This window comes from Ranitomeya variabilis, chromosome 3 (genome assembly GCF_051348905.1).
Source record: "Ranitomeya variabilis isolate aRanVar5 chromosome 3, aRanVar5.hap1, whole genome shotgun sequence".
In the NCBI taxonomy this organism is placed as follows: Eukaryota; Metazoa; Chordata; class Amphibia; order Anura; family Dendrobatidae; genus Ranitomeya; species Ranitomeya variabilis.
This window is the reverse complement of record NC_135234.1, coordinates 739,878,607-739,896,454: the sequence shown is the minus strand read 5'-3', so window position 1 is coordinate 739,896,454 and position 17,848 is coordinate 739,878,607. Positions and strand designations below refer to the sequence as shown.

Sequence of the window (17,848 nt, the reverse complement as noted above, 5' to 3'; positions counted from 1 at the left end):
TAGAAAAATGACATACAGTAGCAAATCAGAGGAACTACACCACATTTATAATTGAAGGTATTTGCTAATATTATTGTTATAACACCTACTACATATTGGGATAAGTCACTTTTCTTTTTTATCTTTTGGTATTTGTTGATGTTTTTTGTGCCAAACGCTTCAATTTGAAATATTATTAACTAATTTTGTGCAAAATCAACAATATTCTTTTCTGTTGTCTTTAACTTTATTTGAGACTTTTAAGTGCAAAAAGCTGATTTTTTTTCTGCTAAAATGTCCAAAAATGTGTGTGTATATAAATATATATCTATATCTATCTATCTATCTATCTATCTATCTATCTATCTATCTATCTATCTATCTATCTATCTATCTATCTATCTATCTATCCTGCTCAAAAAAGTAAAGGTAACAATTAAACAACAGAATATAACATCTCAGTACCAATGCTTTCTGGCTGACGTTTTGGTCACTTTTGAATGTTGGTTGTCCTTTCAGACTCGGGGTAGCATAAGACGGACTCTACAACCCACACAAGTGGGTCAGGTAGTGCAGCTCATCCAGGATGGCACATCAATGCGAGCTGTGGCAAGAAGGTTTGCTGTGTCTGTTAGCGTAGTGTCCAGAGGCTGAAGGCACTACCAGGAGACAGGCCAGTACACCAGGAGACGTGGAGGGGGCCGTAGGAGGGCAACAACCCAGCAGCAGGACAGCTACCTCCGCCTTTGTGCAAGGAGGAACAGGAGGAGCACTACCAGAGCCCTGCAAAATGATCTCCAGCAGGCCACAAATGTGCATGTGTCTGCACAAACGGTTAGAAACCGACTCCATGAGGATGGTCTGAGTGCTCGACGTCCACAGATGGGGGTTGTGCTCACAGCCCCACACCATGCAGGACGCCTGGCATTTGCCACAGAACACCAGGATTGGCAAGTTCACCACTGGCACCCTGTGCTCTTCACAGATGAAAGCTGGTTCACACTGAGTACATGTGACAGACATGACAGAGTCTAGAGATGCCGTGGAGAGCGATCTGCTGCCTGCAACATACTTCATACTTCATACATACATGACCAGTTTGGCAGTGGGTCAGTAATAGTGTGGGGTGGCATTTCTTTGGAGGGCCGCACAGCCCTCCATGTGCTTGCCAGACTGCCATTAGGTACCGAGATGAGATCCTCAGACCCTTTGTGAGACCATATGCTGGTGCGGTTGGCCCTGGGTTCCTCCTAATGCAGGACAATGCCAGACCTCATGTGGCTGGAGTGTGTCAGCAGTTCCTGCATGATGAAGGCATTGAAGCTATGGACTTGCCTGCCTGTTCCCCAGTCCTGAATCCGATTGAGCACATCTGGGACATCATGTCTCGCACCATCCACCAACGTCACGTTGCACCACAGACTGTCCAGGAGTTTGCGGATGCTTTAGTCTAGGTCTGGGAGGAGATCCCTCAAGAGACCATCCACTGCCTCATCAGGAGCATGCCCAGGCATTGTACAGTAGGGAGGTCATACAGGCACGTGGAGGCCGCACACACTACTGAGCATCTTTTCCTTGCCATGAGGCATTTCCACTGAAGTTGGATCAGCCTGTAATTTGATTTTCCACTTTGACTTTGAGTATAATTCCAAATCCAGACTTCCATGGGATATTCATTTTGATTTACATTGATAATTGTTATATTTTATCGTTCTGAACTCATTCTACTATGCAATGAATAAAAAATTTGCAACTGGAATATTTCATTCAGAGATATCTAGGATGTGGTATTTTAGTGTTCCCTTTATTTTTTTGAGCAGTGTGTGTATATATATATATATATATATATATATATATATATATATATATATGTATGTATCTCGAACTTAAGCAAAATCCATATAGGGCGGATACTGGAGTAGATTTGCAAAAACAATTTGCCACTTTTTAAATATTCGCAATTGATGTATCAGCCAAAAACATCTGGACTTTCCAAACCCCAGACACAATGGTGAACTTAAAAAAATTACAGGTGAACACATATACAATATACAATAAAAAAGGGAAAAAAAATAAACAAGAATATGGGACAAAAAACACCCACAGTCCAACTCATTATTGCAGCCTTTTTTGTCCAGTTTTCAGTGTTTTTCACCTGTTTTTATTTTTTTTATTTGTGCTTTTAGAAAGTATGGTATGTTTTACGTTGCCTCAAATTTTTTTTTTTTTAATCAAAATAGTGAAAATTAATTGCAGACTATGCGCCATTTAACCTATTAAGGTCTCTCTCTCCTCCCCCTTCATATTTATTACAAGCGACAAACCTTTCCAAAGAGTCTTAATTGCAGATTTCTCTCTCATTCTTCTCGATGTCATTTGAAAATATGTAATTTAGCATGCCAAGGTCTGTGCCCGTGCATAAATTATCCCTAACGACAGCTCTCGGGGCTCGCATTTTAGACTGTTTATTGCTCTGTGGGGCAGTTATTACTGCCTTTGCATATATTTTGCATAAAGCGTTCATCATGGCCACTAAGGTGGGTGAGGTTTGTTTCAGAAGGTCATTTAAGTCTTAAATAAACCTCCGAACACATAAGAGGGGATTTGCCGGTTGTAAAATAGTTCATTTATATGCAAACACGACTTAACGTTTACATTGGAATTCATTGCCTGCTAGATACAGCGTATTCATTATGTCTGGATCCGAATGTAATTACTGGTGGGGATGTAAGGGCAATATGTGTTTTTTAATAAATGCCGAAAAAAATCCTGTAAATATAACAATGACACTGGAGGGAGAAAAAATAAAATTGCGAATATTAAATTATTTATTTTATAAATGCATCTATTGAATAAAAATGAATTTATCATCATCAGTTTCGAGAGGGATAGAGGGAGTTCTTTTATAGGGAACCTGACAGTGGATTAATGCCGCTCGATGTTTCCGACACCGGCTATATCAATTCAGACATATATGTTTGACCCTTAAACATTGTGGCACACAAAATAAAAACATAATTGAAAAACTGCACGGGAGACTACTTGGACTTACAGTTTCTGGCAAATTTTTATCATCCGCTGCCCCTACGTGTCAGGTCTCGCCCTTCATGCGGGTATTGGGAGAGACCTGTCAGTCACTAGCGGAGGGAGGGAAAAGTGGCTTCTGGAGTGCGTTTTTTTTTCTCAAAAGCCGCAGCATTTCTGAGTCAGACCTACATGACTGAAGTCATATGGCCACCATTTTATACATGCTGCCCATAAATCAGGAAGCATGTATCAGTTGTCCAGTTCCTTGTTATAGGGAATCTATCACCAAGATTTTGCCACCTAATCAGCGTAATGTAGGGGCAGCCAAGACAAGCAAGATGAAGTGGTCTCTATGGGCGCCGGGTGAAAAGGTTAGTGCAAAAGGATCAGATCTAGTGATGAGAATGTGCTGGGATAAGGTGTTATCCGCCATGCCCGGGTGCTAACCGACTGGCTTCGCCATGCTCAAATAATATGTTAGAGTCCCCGCGGCTGCATGTCTCCCGGCTGTTAGACAGCTGCGACACATGGAGGGATTGTCTAACAAACAGGAAATCACTGCACGTGTTGTGGCTGTCAAACAGCCGTGAGACCTGCAGGTGCAGGGACGCTAACCGTGGCTCTAACCAAGTGTCTTCGGTGTGCTTATGTAATATCTTAGTGTCCCTTAGAGTTTGTTGTATCTACCTGAGTGATGACGAATCCGATGTAATCCTTCGCACGGACCTCTCCACACGGCGCCCATAGAGAGAACTTCAGCTTGCAGTGTTTAATTCCCATACCCTTTTTCCATGGAAAACTTGGATTTGGTCATTTAGAAAGGCACGTGGTCGAGGAGGAATCACTCTACACACCTCATGGCATTGTACCTATAGTGCAATGACCCAGGTGAGGAAACACCTATCATTCTATTCAAGATGGTTATACACACTCAGAATTACACTAGGGTTTACATATCTTCCTTTTTATCTCCATATCATTATGTAGGAAGAGGGATCCTGATTTCAGCTACATTTAACTTATTGGGCTGCTTGCTGTAGTTTTGCTAAAATCACTGCTTTATCAGCAGGAGATTAACACTAGAGGACTAGTAAACCTTTGACATGTAGTCCTAAATATTCACGAGTTCTGTATAACCCCTCCCCCACCACTGATTGGCAGCTTTCTGCCTATGTACAGTGTACACAGAAAGCTGCCAATCAGTGGTGTGGACAGGGTTATACAGAGACATCCTGGGGTGAGTGGTGAAAAACATTCAGCTTTGAAAAAATAAAAAATTATGATACTCTGTCAGGAGATGTTAAAAAAAATTATATATATATATATATATATATATATATATATATATATATATACTGTATATGTATATTAACGTCCATATTTGTATTTATTTAAATATAGATTTAAAATATAAATAAAAATATATATATATATATATATATATATATATACCGTATATACTATATATATAGCCACCTAGTGGTCGTCATGTGAATTCCAGTCTGTCAAGGGTCCTGATAAAATTCCTTAATATAGTGAATCTGTATTATGGGAGTCCATAGTGAAATTCTTGGAAAGGTAAGGGTGGGCACATCTGTAGTTAGTGGCGACTCCTAATCTCTGTTTGATTGGTTATTTATTAAAATCAATTACATGAACACATGGGTCTTTTCATTTGGTTCCTGGCATTGAGTGTCAAATACAATTTTGTAATATTTAGTCTTGTTTTTTTTAAAAACTTCTCAGCAGTCCTACCTCTGCTTCATTATATAAAGGTCGAGCCCTTGGACTAAACTGGGTGGAATAGCTAAAGCAAAGCTAAATATAACAGTTTCTAAGCTTCTTTAGAAAAAAAGAAACACATTTCTTAACCATTTTTAACCATTTTGAAGACCTGGCACACTGGATGGGCAGGAACCTATGATGAGTTGCCCCCATGAATTCCGCATGTTTCGACTATTTATAGTCATTCTCCGATATGTTTTACATGTTTTTTAGAATGACTACAAAAAATTGTCTATGCAATGCAAGGACTTTGTTGTTGGACTTCTTGATTTGTGCAGAAACACAGAGGAGGTGGAAGCGATATTAAATGGTGATGTAGACACGACCCACAGCTCTGGAGAAGTGAGCGGCCGGCCGAGCCTCTGTCGATTAAAGCTTGCTATTAAGTATGAAGTAAAAAAGGTAGGCGTAACGCTTCTTCACACCACTGATCGTAACTCAATTATTGTCCAATTTTTAGAAGGAACGTGATGTCTAGTAATGGCAACTGACTATTGTCTTCTAGGCTGATCGCGATCTGGTTGACTTGTGTCATCTCATAGTATTGGCCCAAGTTGCAAAGTCGGTAGTTTAACCACCTTCTCTACTCCAAGAAAACCTTTTTCCAAAGACTCAGATATATGGACTAAAAAAGGGCCCTAGTTCAGTCCACGTTATCAATGGCATATATGGCACATTGGACTATAAACTCCCCAGATAAAATGTTAGGTGGTACATAGCGCACTTATTTTTTAGCTTGAGCCAATGGATGAGCTGAAAGTCAAATGTAGTGAACTACTAAAGGAGTTGTCTTGGATTTAAAGAATTTAAAGACGATCTATCACCAGATTTTGCAATACAAACTGAATACAATATTAAATAGATCTCTAAGACCTGATAGAGTAAATACTAGTTGAGCACAACAGACATAAGTGTGATACTAAGACATCTCCGTGCTGCGGTTTGAGGGATGGCCAGTACAGCTGAGGTAATTGTGTTTGGTAAGGAGGAAAGATAGAAGGGTTTGTAATTTGACACAGCTAAACTCAGCTGTGCTGCTTCTCCCACAGGGACCTTATCTGATAGGTGTTTCTAATCGAGCAGGAGGTTAGACAAGAATATCAGGGCTGCAATAATGCATTTTACACATTGACAAATCTACTCTAATACTCTAAGTCATTGTAGGGGCGTGTTCTTCTTTCCTTTGAGTATTGCTGCCTGCAAATGATTGGCCAGCATGTAACAGGAGCAGAAGTACACACCCCAAGTGCAAACTGTGTGATTACACTCACTTAGATATAAAGAAAAATTAACTCATGAGGTGCTAAATACTTTGCTAACATCTCTGACACAAAGAGGCAAAAATAGAAAACAAAAATAACTTTTTATTTAATCATGCAGCCTCTATTACATCATGTGTTCAGTTTAGCCTGAGAAATTTGATGAAGGGTCTTCTTCAAACATTAGGCCATTTTTTAACCATTACCAATACGCCGTGGTGAACTGCCGAGTGCTGTACTTGGCTTCATCGATTAAATATGGGAAGTAGGGAAATTAGAGGCAGTGAGGATAAATTAATATTTTTTTAGTTGTTTTAATAGATATTAAATTTACATAAATATTTTTTTTATTTTTTAGTTTGTGGCCCATCCTAATTGTCAGCAGCAGCTTCTTTCCATCTGGTATGAAAATCTATCAGGTTTGCGGCAACAGACCACAGCAGTAAAGTTTCTGGTTGTGTTGGCTGTAGCAGTCGGGTTGCCATTTCTGGCAATGGTTTACTGGGTGGCGCCGTGTAGCAAGGTAATGTACTAATATAATAAATGCTCCTCAAGGGTGAGATTAACATTTTTAACATCAGGTTCCTTCCTTTCCATCAAAAATATATTCCTACTTTTTAAATCAAATAAACTTGTTTTCCTTATTCGGCCCAGACCACCATGATGACTTCTCCCAGCTACTTATCGTCTCTGCAGAGTATGCCTCCCAGCTTTGACTCCTAACTTTTCCAGGAGATCATTAACTTTTATGCTAAAACAGTCATACACAATATGTCCCTAAAAATGGTACCACATACTGTCCCTCCTGAAATAAATAATGGTGCATGATTTGCCCCTGAAAACAAAAGTGCCGCACAATGTTCTCTCAGAAATGAATAACACTGTACACATTACTGACTAAAAAATTCTGTAGCCCGTGCAACCGTAAATTGTAATAGATAACTCTATACAATACGGCCCTGTAAGAAATAATACTATACAGTAAATAATAGTTCCATAAACTATGCCCTATAATAAATAACTCTATATGCTATGCCCCGGTAATAAATAACTCTATACGTTACGCCCCGGTAATAAATAACTCTACACGCTGTGCCCGGTAATAGATAACTATACGCTATGCCCTGGTAATAAATAACTCTATACGCTATGCCCAAGTAGTAAATAACTCTATACGCTGTGCCTGGAAATAAATAACTCTATACGCTATGCCTGGTAATAAATAACTCTATACGCTATACCCCGTAATAAATAACTCTATACGCTATACCCCGTAATAAATAACTCTATACGCTATACCCCGTAATAAATAACTCTATACGCTATGGTCCGATAATAAATAACTCTATACTCTATGCCCGGTAAGAAATAACTCTATATGCTGTGCCCCGGTAATAAATAACTCTATATGCTATGCCCCGGTAATAAATAACTCTACACGCTATGCCCCGGTAATAAATAACTCTATACGCCATGCTCTGGTAATAAATAACTCTATACGCTATGCTCGGTAATAAATAACTATACGCTATGCCCCAGTAATAAATAACTCTATACACTATTCCCCGGTAATAAATAACGCTATACGCTATACCCCAGTAATAAATAACTCTATACGCTATGCCCCAGTAATAAATAACGCTATACGCTATGCCCCAGTAATAAATAACTCTATACGCTATGCCCCAGTAATAAATAACTCTATACGCTATGCCCAAGTAGTAAATAACTCTATACGCTGTGCCTGGTAATAAATAACCCTATACGCTATGCCCCGGTAATAAATAACTCTATACACTATGCCTGGTAATAAGTAACCCTATACGCCATGCCCTGGTAATAAATAACTCTATACGCTATGCTCGGTAATAAATAACTATACGCTATGCCCCAGTAATAAATAACTCTATACACTATTCCCCGGTAATAAATAACGCTATACGCTATACCCCAGTAATAAATAACTCTATACGCTATGCCCCGGTATTAAATAACTCTACACGCTATGCTCCAGTAATAAATAACTCTATACACTATACCCCAGTAATAAATAACTCTATACACTATGCCCCAGTAATAAATAACTCTATACACTATACCCCGGTAATAAATAACTCCATACACTATACCCCGGTAATATAACACTATACACTATGCCCCAGTAATAAATAACTCTATACGCTGTACCCCAGTAATAAATAACGCTATACGCTATACCCCAGTAATAAATAACTCTACACGCTATGCTCCAGTAATAAATAACTCTACACGCTATGCTCCAGTAATAAATAACTCTATACACTATGCCCCAGTAATAAATAACTCTATACACTATACCCCGGTAATAAATAACGCTATACGCTATGCCCCAGTAATAAATAACTCTATACACTATTCCCCGGTAATAAATAACGCTATACCCCAGTAATAAATAACTCTATACGCTATGCCCCAGTAATAAATAACGCTATACGCTATGCCCCAGTAATAAATAACTCTATACGCTATGCCCCAGTAATAAATTTATACGCTATGCTCCAGTAATAAATAACTCTATACACTATACCCCGGTAATAAATAACGCTATAAGCTATGCCCCAGTAATAAAAAACTCTATACACTATACCCCGGTAATAAATAACGCTATGCTCCAGTAATAAATAACTCTATACACTATGCCCCAGTAATAAATCTATACGCTATGCTATGCTCCAGTAATAAATAACTGTATACACTATACCCCGGTAATAAATAATGCTATAAGCTATGCCCCAGTAATAAATAACTCTATGCGCTATGCCCCGGTAATAAATCTATACGCTATGAACCAGTAGTGGCTGATACATATTGAACAGAGCTGCAAAACACAATTCCATTCAATTGTTTACATCCAGTGGATACCTGGGCAAATGACAGTTGATGGGTGGGGTTGCCAGATGTTGGATCCCCACAGATCAGCGTTTGATGACCTACCCTGTGGACACAGAGAGACAGTCCTAGATTCTCTAATCCGAAAGAATCTGGACGATTGTGTAATTGACTCTCTGATCAAACACTGATCAGGCTTTGATCAGAGTGTAATCATAGTGTGATCCAATTCTCTTGGATGAGGAGAACATGGAGAAAAATATGTTTCCATCTTCTCCATTCTGTCAGTCCGTTTAAATATGACTGGACTCCTATGTCATCCGAGTACAGTTCGATGTTTCCCACGCTCTCATTGACTTGCATGACTGAGTGCGATCCGAATATCAGATATAAATCGGGCACGCTGCGTTTTTTTTTAATTGGATAGACTCTGTCCGAGTAAAAAAATCTGACGTGTATGGCTCCATAGAATAACATTGGTCCGAGTGTGATCCGAAGTTTTGTTGGATCGCTCTCAGACCGATAATACGGTCGTCTGACTGAGCTGTACGGACAAGTCATCAATATACTGTGGTCGGACAACCACTTTAACACATAATTCTAGGGAATTGAACTGTCTTCATGTGAACCAGAAATGTGCAGTCACTTGCTTTTATTTGCCAAGAAATCTTTCATATTATGGTCTTGATATTTTGGAATAAATACGAGTGGGTTGCCTTGATAATATTATTCATGGACTGGATTCCCAATGCATAATGTATGAGTGCTAATAGTGTATTAAGTTATCTGGCTTATGCGATATCTTTTCTTTTACAGCTTGGTAAGATAATGCGTGGTCCTTTCATGAAGTTTGTGGCTCACGCGGCCTCATTTACTATTTTCCTTGGTCTGCTGGTGCTGAATGCGGCCGACAGATTCGAAGGCACCAAGATCCTTCCTAACGAGAGCATCACAGATAATGCAAAGCAGATCTTTAGAATGAAAACGTCTTGCTTCTCCTGGATGGAATTGCTCATTATTTCCTGGGTAATAGGTAAAGATTTTTTTTTTTGCCATTTCTTGATGTCTTATACATAAATTATATTTAGAATCTCTTCCCATAAATTTTGTAGAGCACGGATTGTCCAAGAGACCGGTTCTTTTTTATTTAAAATCCCAATGTCCGAGTTATTTGAGTGACCTATTTTCCTAAATACGGGTTTTACAGTGTTTAATGACCTGAAAGGCTACACACACGTTTTATTATTGGTTTTCAGCACGTAAAATAGAACGTGAAACGACTCCTAACCATCTGAACCTAACAGGACACATTGGAAGCCACATCCTATGTACCTGACCATTTAAAATAGTGTCAAAATTAAGTTGTAATGGGCCAAAACCCTGTGTATACTGACCCTGTGGTCATATCTTACTATTTTTCTCTCCCGTAATAACCGACAATAGGAAGAAGGCTTGAATAAGATTACACATTGTGTCTGTAACCTGTCACGGCTCACCAGGTGAGGTGGATCCTCTACGTTTTAGGTCCGCGTGGGCAAGCGGACACCAAGCGTCAATGCAGCTATCAGAAAGGCACGTGGGCAGTGAGGACTGTAAAGGATCACCAGGAATCCAGAATCAGCAGGACAGATGAAGTGGAACCCAGCAGGGATAAAAGCACAGTATAGACAGAAAAGGGAGCACACCAAACAAAAAGGTCTAGGAAACTCAATCCCAAGACACAGGTGCGTGTCAATGGGCCTTAAATAGTTCTAGGGAGATGATGTCATTGATCCAAGCAACTTGCAAAACCCGACGTGGAGCACAACACAGGGCAGAGGACCTAGGAGAATGCAGCGGAGCCCAAGACAGGAGTGTAACGTAACCATTACTCTACATGGATGCTGCATGCAGAAGAAAGTAAACCCTCAATCAGCTATAACATTAATACCACCGACTGATGAAGTGAATAATATTCATTATTTCCTTACAATGGCATCTTTCAAAAGGTGGGATATATTAAGCAGCAAGTGAGAAGTCAATTTTTCAAGATGATGTGTTGGAAAATGAAAAAATGGGCAAGTGTAAAGCCTTCTTCATACACTTTACATACAGTTGATGTCGGCCAAGCGGTGGTTCAGCCAATCGTTTATTTGGCAGCTATTTTGCTTGACTTGCCATATACAGGTGTGCTCGCTCCACCGTGTTCTTTGGCTTGTTCTATCTACTCGAGAACAAAAGGATTGGCAGTCCAAAATCAGACATGCCGAATCCTTATTTCCCCCGACATCATCATTGGAATGTCGGCCATACCCATCAATATCATTGGGTACGGCCGATGTTAGTCTAATGTTTATGAGGGCCTTAAAAACATGAACAACTGTAACAAGGGTCAAATAATGATGAATAGATTAGGCCAAAACAGAAGATCCTGTGGGGTGTTCCCAGTAAGCAGTGGCCCAGGAAAGGACAACTGGAGACAGGGTCATGAAGCCTCATTAATGTATGTTAAGGATAGCCTATCTAGTCCAGTAGTGCAAATTGCTGAGAAGTTAGCCCTGGCCAAGATCGAAAAACACTACAATGGGCACATGAGCATTAGAACTGGACCATGGAGCAATGGAAGGAGTAGAGATGGCACCAGGATGGGCTATGGATAGAATAGAAGACAGTGGAGACAGTGTGATTCTTTTCGCAAGTTCTGCTGAAAATGTTTTGTCCCGGCATTCATTGATGCAGTATATCTGTATGCAGCCAATCATTAATAACATGGAAGATCAGATTCGAAGACAGAACATTAATGAGGAAAACCCAACTAACAAGCAGTATATTTCCTCCTGATATTTATGAGCCGGGCTTCTGATTAGCTTCTTTGTAACACCAGAGTTTGATAGATTGAATACAATTTTAAATAACAGCAATATTTTCTACGTCTCCTTCCCCGTAATGAGAAAACAGATAGAGTCATGCACTCAGACCCACGGCTGCCTATTACAGACTCTGCTATGAATACCAATGGCTGTGTAAGATCGGATAAACACGACTGGTGAGGAGAGTTCATATCTGTCATTGTCCGTGACTTCTCATGGAGCAACACTACAAGTACTGGAGCTGCAGTCTAGCTTGTCAAAGAAAAATATAAGGAATAATAAGAGGAACAGTGGGGATGAAAATAAATATAAAACTGGCCACTTTTGTTCTGGTGACACGTTCTTTTAACTAATAATTGGTGATGAGCGAACAAGCGGGAATAAGGTGTTATCCGCCATGCTTGAGTGTCTTCGATGTGCTCGAATAATATGTTCGATTCTTCGCGACTGCATGTCTCCAGGCTGCTCAACAGCCGCAACACATGCAGGGATTATATCTATCGAAAAGTAAATCCTGACATGTATTGTGACTGTCGAACAGCCGTGAGGCATGCAGCCACGGGATCTTGAACATATTTTTCGAGCACGCCAAAAACAGGGCCAAGGATCTGCTGAGCAGGGACGCCGACTTTGCTGGTCCTGGGTATACCTATCTTCACGGTCTAAGTAAGGCTTGATCTAGTGTCTTGCCCTACTGTATTCTTCTTGAGAGACAACTATCTCATTTTTTGAGATATTCACTATTTTTGTCCGTGTACCACATTGTTTGGGAATTTTCTACCTTTTGTTGATCTCTATTAGATTTGTTGGGGTTTGTTTTTGGTGTTGTTTGGGTTTGTTGTTTTTATATTCTCAATAGGCATTGTTTTTTTAGATTTCTTTGTTAGCCGTAAACATAATGGCGTCCGCTGACAACCTTGTTGATTCATCAAATGACATCACAATAAGTTGGCCCCCCTAGAGGTCAGACCCCATCTATTAGACATTTATGGCATGTCCTATGGATGGGAATGCTTTTCAATTCTGTCTTTTTACTGACACTAATAAGGGCAGTAAGAAGAACACTTGGCCTTACATGAAATACTGTATCTTCTCTAAGTGATGTAATGACCAGATAAAAGGAAGTTATTGACAGCAATGCTGCAGTAATAAATGGTCAGAGGCTGAGGATCTCCTCCTCCTTTGATGCTGTTTGCCACAAAACTTTAATTAAAAGCTCTGGCAGGTACATTTGACGAGAGATGGAGGTTTATATCATGTGTCAGTACAAGGATCCTACAAGCAACGCTAAGCAGACGCTCAGGGATAGAGGCCTATTTCATGTCAGAAGTCTGCCAGAGAACTGACATTTAAATAGAAAATCGTATCCACCTAAATGAAAGTGCAGCCGCTCGTCCTCCAGTCTCTTGTGTGCCGCTGAACCTTCCTTAATGGGGTTTTCATCTAATAGCAGAATGTGTCAGATTGTATCAGGACATTTTTTTTTTTTTAAAGAGATTTGCACCCAAAACATAAACTTGACTACAAATCAAAAGTGGTGTTCATTTTTGCAAAAAAATAGCAACTGGAAGTTGAGTCATATCAGTTCAATTTATCACTTTTGTGAAATGATCTTCGATCTTTGAGCTCAGACCAGTTTCCTAAGGAGCAGTAATTCCTAACGAGGGGGCCATCCACTAGTGATGAGCGAACGTGATCGGATAAGGTGTTATCCGCCATGCTCGGGTGCTAACCGAGTGTCTTCGGCGTGCTCGAATAATGCAGCTCTGGCAACAATTAAGAGACCATCACATCAAAACCCTGTCGTGGGCAGTCCAATCTCCAGACCTGAACCCCATTGAAAACCTCTGGAATGTAACCAAGAGGATGATGGATAGTCACAAGCCATCAAACAAAGAAGAACTGCTCAAATTTTTGCGCCAGAAGCAGTGTGAAAGACTGGTGGAAAGCACGCCAAGACGCATGAAAGCTGTGATTAAAAACCATGGTTATTCCACAAAATATTGATTTCTGACCTCTTCCTGAATTAAAACATTAGTATTGTTGTTTCTAAATGATTACAAACTTGTTTTATTTGCATTATTTGAGGTCTGAAAGCACTGTTTGTTTGTTTTTTAATTTTGACCATTGTCTTTGTCAGAAAAAAAATACAAAATTTATTGCTTGGAAATTCAGAGTCAGGTTGTCAGAAGTTTATAGAATAAAAGAACAATTTACATTTTACTCAAGAATATACCTATAAAAAGAAAAATCAGACAAACTGAACATTTTGCAGTGGTCTCTTAATTTTTGCCAGAGCTGTATGCTCGAGTCCCTGCGGCAGCATGTCTAGCAGCTATTCCACAGCCACAACACATGCAGGGATTGTCTAACAAACAGGCAATCTCTGCATGTGTTGCGGATGTCGAATAGCTGCAAGACATGCAGCCACAGGGTCTCGACCATATTTTTCGAACACGCCGATGACAAGTAAATACACGAGCATGGCGATAACACCTTATCCCAGCATGTTCGCTCGTCACTAGTATCCACTTTTAACTTTTCTCGCAAATTTTAAAGAACTCCTTATTCCTCAGCATACAAATTTAGCAGATTTCAGTTCATATGACAATGACCCAAAGGACACATATAGTATAAACATCTGATAATTTGTGTATAATTGGGTATCCTGCGCTACTGATCCTGGAATATTCACATTCCTATATATTGGCCAAGAAGTGAAGGGCACTTCTACTAAATACAAAAACCTACAAAAAACAGGAAGCATAACTCCCAAAAGTAAAATCAAATAAGGTTTATTGAGAAAGAACAATTATATAAAACAGATAAAGATTAAAAATGGGGTTTCGAATTTGACTGTGATTTGCTTTCCACCAATGATGTCTTCTGATTTCATCTTCATTATTACGATCTTCTGACGGATCTTCATCTTCCTGATCTTTATGGTCTTTATCACTGTGATCTACAGATTTTGTCTTCTTCAAAGTGATGTTCTGACTTTGACTCCATCAATGTCATCCTCTAATTACTTTTCTATCACTCATATCTAGTGTTGAGCGATACTTTCCGATATCGGAAAGTATCGGTATCGGAAAGTATCGGCCGATACCGTCAAAATATCGGATCCAATCCGATACCGATACCCGATCCCAATGCAAGTCAATGGGACGAAAATATCGGAATTAAAATAAACCCTTTATACACTTGTAGGTTCATTCTACATGAAGGACAATGGCATCTTTCAAAAGGTGGGATATATTAAGCAGCAAGTGAGAAGTCAATTTTTCAAGATGATGTGTTGGAAAATGAAAAAATGGGCAAGTGTAAAGCCTTCTTCATACACTTTACATACAGTTGATGTCGGCCAAGCGGTGGTTCAGCCAATCGTTTATTTGGCAGCTATTTTGCTTGACTTGCCATATACAGGTGTGCTCGCTCCACCGTGTTCTTTGGCTTGTTCTATCTACTCGAGAACAAAAGGATTGGCAGTCCAAAATCAGACATGCCGAATCCTTATTTCCTTATTTCCCCCGACATCATCATTGGAATGTCGGCCATACCCATCAATATCATTGGGTACGGCCGATGTTAGTCTAATGTTTATGAGGGCCTTAAAAACATGAACAACTGTAACAAGGGTCAAATAATGATGAATAGATTAGGCCAAAACAGAAGATCCTGTGGGGTGTTCCCAGTAAGCAGTGGCCCAGGAAAGGACAACTGGAGACAGGGTCATGAAGCCTCATTAATGTATGTTAAGGATAGCCTATCTAGTCCAGTAGTGCAAATTGCTGAGAAGTTAGCCCTGGCCAAGATCGAAAAACACTACAATGGGCACATGAGCATTAGAACTGGACCATGGAGCAATGGAAGGAGTAGAGATGGCACCAGGATGGGCTATGGATAGAATAGAAGACAGTGGAGACAGTGTGATTCTTTTCGCAAGTTCTGCTGAAAATGTTTTGTCCCGGCATTCATTGATGCAGTATATCTGTATGCAGCCAATCATTAATAACATGGAAGATCAGATTCGAAGACAGAACATTAATGAGGAAAACCCAACTAACAAGCAGTATATTTCCTCCTGATATTTATGAGCCGGGCTTCTGATTAGCTTCTTTGTAACACCAGAGTTTGATAGATTGAATACAATTTTAAATAACAGCAATATTTTCTACGTCTCCTTCCCCGTAATGAGAAAACAGATAGAGTCATGCACTCAGACCCACGGCTGCCTATTACAGACTCTGCTATGAATACCAATGGCTGTGTAAGATCAGATAAACACGACTGGTGAGGAGAGTTCATATCTGTCCTCCAGTCTCTTGTGTGCCGCTGAACCTTCCTTAATGGGGTTTTCATCTAATAGCAGAATGTGTCAGATTGTATCAGGACATTTTTTTTTTTTTTAAAGAGATTTGCACCCAAAACATAAACTTGACTACAAATCAAAAGTGGTGTTCATTTTTGCAAAAAAATAGCAACTGGAAGTTGAGTCATATCAGTTCAATTTATCACTTTTGTGAAATGATCTTCGATCTTTGAGCTCAGACCAGTTTCCTAAGGAGCAGTAATTCCTAACGAGGGGGCCATCCACTAGTGATGAGCGAACGTGATCGGATAAGGTGTTATCCGCCATGCTCGGGTGCTAACCGAGTGTCTTCGGCGTGCTCGAATAATGCAGCTCTGGCAACAATTAAGAGACCATCACATCAAAACCCTGTCGTGGGCAGTCCAATCTCCAGACCTGAACCCCATTGAAAACCTCTGGAATGTAACCAAGAGGATGATGGATAGTCACAAGCCATCAAACAAAGAAGAACTGCTCAAATTTTTGCGCCAGAAGCAGTGTGAAAGACTGGTGGAAAGCACGCCAAGACGCATGAAAGCTGTGATTAAAAACCATGGTTATTCCACAAAATATTGATTTCTGACCTCTTCCTGAATTAAAACATTAGTATTGTTGTTTCTAAATGATTACAAACTTGTTTTATTTGCATTATTTGAGGTCTGAAAGCACTGTTTGTTTGTTTTTTAATTTTGACCATTGTCTTTGTCAGAAAAAAAATACAAAATTTATTGCTTGGAAATTCAGAGTCAGGTTGTCAGAAGTTTATAGAATAAAAGAACAATTTACATTTTACTCAAAAATATACCTATAAAAAGAAAAATCAGACAAACTGAACATTTTGCAGTGGTCTCTTAATTTTTGCCAGAGCTGTATGCTCGAGTCCCTGCGGCAGCATGTCTAGCAGCTATTCCACAGCCACAACACATGCAGGGATTGTCTAACAAACAGGCAATCTCTGCATGTGTTGCGGATGTCGAAAAGCTGCAAGACATGCAGCTACAGGGTCTCGACCATAATTTTCGAGCACGCCGATGACAAGTAAATACACGAGCATGGCGATAACACCTTATCCCAGCACGTTCGCTCATCACTAGTATCCACTTTTAACTTTTCTCGCAAATTTTAAAGAACTCCTTATTCCTCATCATACAAATTTAGCAGATTTCAGTTCATATGACAACGACCAAAGGACACATATAGTATAAACATCTGATAATTTGTGTATAATTGGGTATCCTGCGCTACTGATCCTGGAATATTCACATTCCTATATATTGGCCAAGAAGTGAAGGGCACTTCTAATAAATACAAAAACCTACAAAAAACAGGAAGCATAACTCAAAAAAGTAAAATCAAATAAGGTTTATTGAGAAAGAACAATTATATAAAACAGATAAAGATTAAAAATGGGGTTTCGAATTTGACTGTGATTTGCTTTCCACCAATGATGTCTTCTGATTTCATCTTCATTATTACGATCTTCTGACGGATCTTCATCTTCCTGATCTTTATGGTCTTTATCACTGTGATCTACAGATTTTGTCTTCTTCAGAGTGATGTTCTGACTTTGACTTCATCAATGTCATCCTCTAATTACTTTTCTACCACTCATATCATCTGACTTGGCCTCCATCCTTGTGATTTTCTGAATTCGTTCTTTGACGGGATAGAAAGTTTCGCATTCGAAGGTTGACATGCATAAATATACTTACTTAATCAAGTTTTCCGTG

General features: G+C 39.5%; 1 protein-coding gene across 1 annotated transcript in view; it reads left to right on the top strand.

The window, feature by feature from the left end:
- Positions 1 to 17,848, top strand: part of TRPC6 (transient receptor potential cation channel subfamily C member 6) — a 251,147-nt gene that overhangs the window by 186,232 nt on the left and 47,067 nt on the right. Inside the window, exons 3-5 of the mRNA XM_077298478.1 lie at positions 5,005 to 5,193; positions 6,409 to 6,573; positions 9,735 to 9,951. Of these exons, the coding sequence (XP_077154593.1) occupies positions 5,005 to 5,193; positions 6,409 to 6,573; positions 9,735 to 9,951 (571 nt within the window). The remainder of the gene's footprint in view (positions 1 to 5,004; positions 5,194 to 6,408; positions 6,574 to 9,734; positions 9,952 to 17,848) is intronic.